This window comes from Eimeria maxima, genomic scaffold (genome assembly GCF_000499605.1).
Source record: "Eimeria maxima Weybridge genomic scaffold, Emw_scaff25, whole genome shotgun sequence".
NCBI lineage: Eukaryota > Apicomplexa > Conoidasida > Eucoccidiorida > Eimeriidae > Eimeria > Eimeria maxima.
In genome coordinates this window covers 83,486-90,977 of record NW_013565349.1, presented here as the reverse complement: position 1 = coordinate 90,977, position 7,492 = coordinate 83,486, and the positions used below count along the sequence as shown (strand labels likewise).

Here is a 7,492-nt window from a genome sequence, read left to right as displayed (position 1 = left end):
GTTGCTGCTGTTGCTGCTGCTGGTAATGTTGTTGCTGCTGCTGCATACTCGCAATATTTGATTGACAGTTGGCTTACACAGACATAAAAAAGCCTCTCAGCAGGAGAGCTGAAAAGTTAGCAGCAGCAGCTGCTGCTGCTGCTCTCGCTGCTGCTGCTGTTGCTACTGCAACACCAGTGCAACGGCTCTTTGGCAGACAGTCGCTGGTGTTGCTGCTGCTGCTGCTGCTATTCAGCAGCAGCGCCTCCCGCTTGCTGCGGCTAGCTGTCCAGCTAGCTTCTTCGCTAGCTAGCTAGCCGCTCGATCAGCTGTTTACGTATTTAGCTAGCTAGCTGCTCGACTAGCCACTTAGCTATATATATAGCTGGCTAAGCTAGCTAGCTAGTTGCCTGACTAGCCATTTGGCTATCTGTCGATCTACTTAAGTAGCTAGCTATATAGCTAGCTAGGTATACAGCTAGCTAGCTATATAGCTATATAGCTAGCTAGCTAGCTAGCCGCGTGAGAGCTGCACGGCTTTGCTGAGTATTGGCCGGTCAGTGCTGTGCGGCGACAGCGAAAGCTCTCTGAACCAACCCCGCTGCTGCTGCTGCTGTTGCTGCACCTGCTGCCTGTTGTCGACAGCATCTGCTGCAGCGTATCTGCTGGCGTTGTAGCTTTGCGCGTCAGTTCCAACCTGAAACCACGGCTGCTGCTGCTGGTGCTGCTGCTGCTGCTGCTGCTGGGTAGCAGCTTCCTCACGGCGAGGTGTTGTAGGCTGGGCGTTTGAACGGGAGTCATTTCTGTTGCTGCTGTTACGTACCAGCAGCAGCAGCTGCAGCTGATTCGCCCGACGCTGCTGCTGCTGTTCTAGCTTTTCCCTCTCACCGAGCTGCTGCTGCAGCAACTTCTCCTGCTGCTCCTTGTGCATGGCCTGCAGCAGCTCCTGCTGCTCATGCAGCCTTCGCTGTTGTCCCTGCTGCTGCAACGGGGGGACTCCCGGCTGCTGCTGCTGCTGCTGCTGCGGCCAGTTGGCTTCTCCTTCAGAGCCTCCGTAAGGAAGATCTCTATTATTGGTGCTCTCTCTCTGCAGCATCTGCTGCAGTTGCTGCTGGTCTTGTTGCTTTTGCTGCTGTATCTGCTGCTCATCAATTTCTTCTTCTCTGCTTTCATAATCACAATATGCTGCACCAGCATAAAATGATGATTCGTTCTCTTCTTCTTCTCCTTCTTCTTCTTCTTCTTCTTCTTCCTCCTCCTCCTCCTCCTCCTCTTCCTCTTCTTCTTCTTCCTCGTCTTCTTCGTCTTCTTCGTCTTCTTCGTCATCTTCATCATCATCGATTTTGTGTTCTTCTCGTCGACGCTGCTGCTGCTGTTGCTGCTGCTGCTGCTGTAACAGCAGCTGCTTCTCTTCCTCTTCCTCCTCTTCCTCTTCCTCCTCCTCTTCCTCTTCCTCTTCTTCTTCTTCTTCCTCCTCTTCTTCTTCCTCCTCTTCTTCCTCGTCCTCCTCCTGTTCCTCCTGGTCCTCTTGCTGCTGCTTCTGCTGCAACAGCTGCTGCTGCTGCTGCTGCTCTTGTTCATGTTTTCGTTGCCGTTCATTGGCGAGGATTAGCAGCAAGTTGGCGCTGGTATGGTTGAGGGGCCTGCCTTGTGGCCGTGTTGCTGCTGCTTGTGCTGCTGCTGCTGCTGCTTGTGCTGCTGCCGTTGGTGCTGCAGGTGTTGATGCAGTGTCATTAGTAGTTGAACCCTCATCGTCGGACTCTTCAGCTTCTTGCTGCTGCAGTTCCTCTACCTCCTGCTGCCGGCGCTGCTGTTGCTCTCGGCGCTGCTGCTTCCGGCGCCTGCGATCCTGCTCCTGCTGCTGCCGCTGCTGATGCTGCTGCTCTTGCTGCCGGTGGATGCTGATGTTTATAGCAGCAGCAGCAGCAGCAGTTTTCTCTGCCTCCTGCGCTACGCTCAAGTCTGAAGTGTGCATTGAGTCCGTGTTGATAACGGGGGGAGGCAGCCAATTGCTGCTGCTTCTGCTGCTGTTGCTGCTGTTGCTGCTGTCGGTGCTGCTGTTGCTGCTCTTGCTGCTGTCGCTGCTGCTGTTGCCGCTGTCGCTGCTGCCTGTGCTGCTCTTGTCAGATTCATAGCGGTTGCTGTTGTAGTCACTGGAAATTTCAGCAGCAGCAGCAGCGGCTTGTTTTGCAGCAATTGCTGCTGTTGCTGCACTTTCTGATGCAGCGAGAGCTACGCTCTTGGCAGCAGCAGCTGTACAGACAGCAGCAGCTGCTGCTGTCTGTAGAGCAGCAACAGCAGCTGGATCACGCCCGCTGCTGCTGATGATGTTTTGCTGGTGCCCTGCATGTGCATGCCCTCCATCCTCTGCCATAGGAACAGCAGCAAACCGATGCTGCTGCTTCTGAGGGGATTGCTGCTGCACCAACTGCTGCTGCTCCGCTAGCTGCGTCCATCGCGAACGTTTCTGCTCCTCTTGCTGCAGCAGCAGTTGCAGAAGAGCCCGTCCGTGCTGCTGCTGCTGCTGCTGCTGCTTGTGCTTAAACCCCCTTGTTGGGGTAGCATTTGCTTGCATCAGCAGCTGCTGCATCTGCTCAAAGAGCAGCTGCCGGAGTGTATAGAGCTCTTCTCGCTGCTGCATACCTCGTCTGTGCTGCTGCTCCTGCTGCAGCACGAGCTGCTGCTGCCTCTGCGCTTCCTGCTGCTTCTCCTCCTCCCACTGCCGCTGCTTTTGCTGCTGGAACAACAGCAGCTGCTGCTGCTGTTCCTCCAGCTGCTGCTGCCGCTTGTCAAGAAGCTGCCGCTGCTCCTCCCATTGTCGGTCTCGCCGTTCCAACAGCAGCAGCTCCTGCTGCTGCCGTTGCTCTAGCAGCACCAGCTGCTCTTCTTGCTGCTGTAGCTGTCGTTCCAGCCCCGCATGCAACTGCACTTGTTGTTGCTGCTGCTGCTGTTGCTGCTGCTGCTGCTCCTTCGCAGTGTGGCTACCTATCTCCCGGTGTATGTTCTTAAAGCGTTCCAGCCACTTCATCTGCAGCAGCTGCCGCAGCAGCATCTGCTGCTGCTGCTGCTGCTGCTGCTGCTCGTGTGGCTGCTGCACAGATAGCAGCTGCTCAAAAACGCTCAGAGGCAGCAGATGGGCCACACCATGCTGCTGAAGCATCTCCTGTTGCTCCAGCAACAGCAGCACTTGCTGCTGCTTTTCTTCCTGCTGCAGGAGCTGCTGCACCTCCTGCTGCAGCACGGAAGACCCCATATGCCCACCTTCAGGAAGGTTTGTTGCGATGCTCGTCCCGTTGGTGCTGCTGCTCTGCTGCTGTAGCAGCATGGACATCTGCTGCTGTACCAGCTCGAGCTGCAGTTGCAACAACTGCACCCGCGACTCCAAGTGCTGCTGCTGCTGCTGCTGCTGCCTTTTGAGGTGGCTGCATTTGAGGGAATCGTCAGTGGTAGCTTGCTGCTGCGGTTGTTGCTGCTGTTTCAGCAGCAGTTCTTCCTCGAGCAGCAGCAAATGCTGTTGCTGTTGCTGCTGCTGCTGCTCCAGGTGCGATATATGCAGCCGCTGTCTCTGCAGCAATTCTTGCTGCTGTTGCAGCTGCCGCCGCTGCGCTGCTAACAGTCGGAGCAGCACCATAGAATCTCCTGCTCCACCCGCAGCAGGCACCGTAGCAGAAACAGCAGGTTCAACAGCAGCAGCAGCAGCAGCAAGCCCTCCTCCTATTGCTGGCTGGTGGCTTGTTAGTAACGACGTGGGTTCTTCTGGCCCAGTTGTGAATGGGTTTTCTTTTGTTAAAGTTCCTGCTGTTGCTGCTGCTGCTGCTGCTGAGTCTATCTGAGTCTCACTGCTGCTGGGGACGAAAGGGGATGCTCCACGAGCTCCTGCTGGCTGGTCGGATGCGTGTACAGCAGCAGCTGCTGCCGCTGCAGCAGCAGCTGCAGCAGCAACAGCAGCAGCAGGGAGAGGACAAGCTGCCGTTGCTGCGGCCTCTCGTTCTCTGTTGAGGAACTGCAGCAGCAGCTGCCGCTGCTGCTTGTGGCGATCCTTTAATACACCAATAAATGCATGCAGTCTTGCTGCTGATGGTAAGCTCCTTTGAGTACGGAGGCCTTCTTCTGCAGACACACCAGACGAGAGAGAAACCTGCAGCAGGGGCTGCTGCTGCTCCTGCTGCTGCTCCTGCTGCTGTTCCTGCTGCTGTTCCTCCTGCTGCTGGGGCAGCAGCAGCTTCTGCCTCTCCACGTACGGACGCTGCCACTGAGCTTGCGGCTCCCCCCAACACAACTCGGCAGCTTGATCCAGTGCCTCCTTGCTGCTGCTGCTCCTGCTGTTGCTGCTGCTGCCCCCGCCGAGGCTGCAAGCAGCAATGCCAGCATTCCTGCCTTCCGCTGATGGCCCCCCTTGTGCTGCGTCATTAGGCTGCTGCTCCTCCTCAGGTTGCTGCTGCTGCTGGCGCTGTTCATCCCCTTCGTGCTTCTGCTGCGGCAGCTGCAGCTGCTGCTCTTCCCACTGATGTCGGTGCTCCTGCTGCTGCTTCTGCTGTGCATCTACCTTATCCCCCGCCTCTGGCACTGTATCGAAGGGCAGGTAGATGTTGGCACTGCTGCCAAGGGCAGCCGCAGCAACTGCTGCTGCTGCTGCTACTTTTGCTGCTGCGCCCACCCGATCCTCCAGCAGCACAGGCTGACGAGGAGACTGCAGCACCTCCGTTGCTGCTTCGGCCCGGGGAGGGATCTCGCCCCAGGGTGAGGAGACTTGGTGCTGCTGCTGCTGCTGCTCCAAGGGCTGCTCCTCCTCCTGCTGCTGAATGTTTAGATCCCAACCGTCCCGCCCAGTCTGCTGCTGCTGCTGCTGCATGTTTGGGACCCAACCGTCCTGCCCGGTCTGCTGCTGGTGCATGTTTGGGAACCAACCATCTTGCCCCGTCTGCTGCTGCTCCATGTTTACGACCCAACCGTCCTGCCCGGTTGTCTGCTGCTGCTGCTGCTGCCATTCCCGCTGCTGCTGCCGCCACTGTACCTCCCAATCCCGCTGCTGCTTCTGCCACTGTACCTCCCAATCCCGCTGCTGCTTCTGCTGCTGCAGTATAAACCAGTCTGGATGAGGCTCGTATTTGGGCAGCCAATGAGGGTGCTCTGGCATCCAGTGGGGCCCCTGGTGCTGCTGCTGCTGCGGTTGTTGCTCTTGTGGCTCTTGTTGATCTTGTTTATCTTGCTGCTCTTGCTGATCTTGCTGCCCTCGCTGCTCTTGCTGTTCTTGCTGCTCTTGCTGCTCTTGCTGCTCTTGCTGCTCTGCTGTGTGGATTTCCGTTTGCAGAGAAGGAGCGGCATCTGCTGTAGGGCACGGAGAAGGCTGCTGCGGCTGCAACAGTTCCTGCAGCATTTTTATGCATGGCTGGAGCTTTTGCTGCTGCTTCCTTGTTTGCTTTTGCTGCCGTTCTTGCTGCGGTTGCTGCTGCTGCTCCTGCTCCTGCTCCTGCTCCGCTTGGCGCTGCCTTTGGAGAGCCAAGGCCCACGCTGCTGCATCATGGTCCTCTGGGTCGGGAATCACCCATGGCTGCGGCTGCTGCAGTTGGCTCTGCAGCGGCTGATTCTGCTGCAGCTCATGGTACAGAGGCATTTGCTGCTGCTGCAGCAATCTTGGGGAAGGGCTGCGAGCCTGAGGCCCCTTCGTAAGGCCATCTATGTATAAGGAACCGCTCCAGCAGCCATCGCGTGGCTGCTGCTGCTGCGGTTGCTGCTGCTGCTGCTGCAGCTGCTGCTGCTGGTGGTGTTGCAGTCGCCGCTGCAGCAACGTATCTATTGGATACGTGTCGAAGGGCCAGAATATTGGTTGCACTGTCTCGCCTATCTGTTGCTGCTGCTGCCCGTCTTGCTGCTGCTTTGCTTGCAGCTGCTCCTGCTGCTCCTTCTGCTGCTGCTGATGGTCGCGGATATCCTGCTGCTGCTGTGGCTGCCACCGCTGCTGCCAACGTTGCTGCTGTACATCCACACCTGGACAAGTGCATATGAACCCCCCATTGCGGCATCCGGGGCAGTAGAAAAGTTCGTTTGGTGGGAGTGTCTGCTGCTGCTGGTTCTGCAGTTGCTGCTGCTGCTTCTGGATGAGCTGCTGCAGCACGCTGTTGCTGCTGTGCTGCACCGGAGTCTCCTCTACTGGATGATCGCCGAAGGCAGCTATAGGGCTGCTAGGAGGCATGGCGTTGTGCTGCTGCTGATGCTGATGCTGCTGCTGATGTCTCTTTCTTCCATGTTGCTGCTGCTGCTGCTTCTGCTGCTGCTGCTTCTGTTGCTTTTGCTGCTGCTGCTTCTGTTGCTTCTGAGCTGCCAGCTGCTGGTGCTGTTTTTCCGCAAGTTGCTGCTGCTTCTTCTTCTCCTGCTGCTGTTGCTGCTGCTGCTGCTGCTGGGTGAGTCCTTCTGCTGCAGGAAGCTGCAACGGGACCTCAACGCGAAGGCCTCCAATACCAGGTCCAAATGTTGCCAGCATTTCTCTAGTTTGCTGCTGCAGCTGCTCTCTTCTGCTGCGTTGCTGCTGCAGCCGCTGCTGCTGCTGCACCCGGAATCGCTCCGGTGTAGGCACCGGCAAGAAAGGAGAACAGCAGCAGCACATCGCTCCACCTGTATCGTGCTGCTGATGATCATGCTGCTGCTGCTGATCTTGTTGCTGCTGCTGCGCTTTCCCGAGGTCACAGGCATGGAACTTCCACTGTAGCAGCTCCCCAATAGATTCAGTTTGCGCCTGTGCCGGCTGCTGCTGCTGCTGTGGCTGCTGCTGTGGCTGCTGCTGCTGCTGCTGCAGTTGCTGCTGCTGCTCCTCCTGCTGCTGTGGGCCCATTACAATCTCTTGATATCTGTTGTGGAGCATGTGCTCCTGAAAAAGGGCCTGCTGTTCCCACTCCAGCAGGAAGGACCCCGGCTGTTGCTGCTGCTGCTGCTGTTGCAGCTGTTGCAGCCGCTGCTGTTGCTGTTGCTGTTGCTGCTGCGGCTGGTGCAGTTGTTGCTCGTTCGGTGTATGAGAGCATGACGTTGCAGTCATTGGGGGGCCCCAATCTGTTGGGCAATCAACTAAGGGGCGTCTAAGAGCCTGCCCCTTCAGCTGCTGGGTCATCATGTGTTGCTGATGCTGCAGCGGCTGCTGCTGCAGCGGCTGCTGCTGCTGTTGCTCCGGCTGCCGCTGCTCCCAGTGCTGCTGATGCAGCGGATCTTGCTGCAGCTGTAGCTGCCGATCCCAAGCACCCTGAGAAAGAGCCCGGAGAGCCGAGTTAGGAGGGCATCCGCAAAGAAGCAGATCAACCGGGTCGTGCTGCTGCTGCTGTTGCTGTTGCGGTTGCTGCTCTTGTTCTTGCTGCTGCTGCTGCTGCTCACAAGAAAGGAAGGGAGATTGGCTGTGGTAAAAACTTAGGCCCATTAAAGGAAGCTCTTGAGGGTCTGCCATTTTGACTGCTTCGTAAGTGCTGCTGCTTCAGCTGCTTCTGCTGCTTTTTGTGCTTCAGCTAGCTGTTGCTGCTTCTGCTGTTGC

The 7,492-nt window shown here is 57.4% G+C and overlaps 1 protein-coding gene across 1 annotated transcript; it reads right to left on the bottom strand.

The window, feature by feature from the left end:
• Positions 1-493: 493 nt before the first annotated feature.
• On the bottom strand, positions 494-7,408 carry EMWEY_00004690 (hypothetical protein, conserved; the record flags this gene model as incomplete). The annotated part of the gene is made up of 1 exon (XM_013480908.1): positions 494-7,408. One exon carries the CDS (start codon positions 7,406-7,408, stop codon positions 494-496), a length of 6,915 nt encoding a protein of 2,304 aa, XP_013336362.1.
• Between the last annotated feature and the right edge of the window lie 84 nt (positions 7,409-7,492).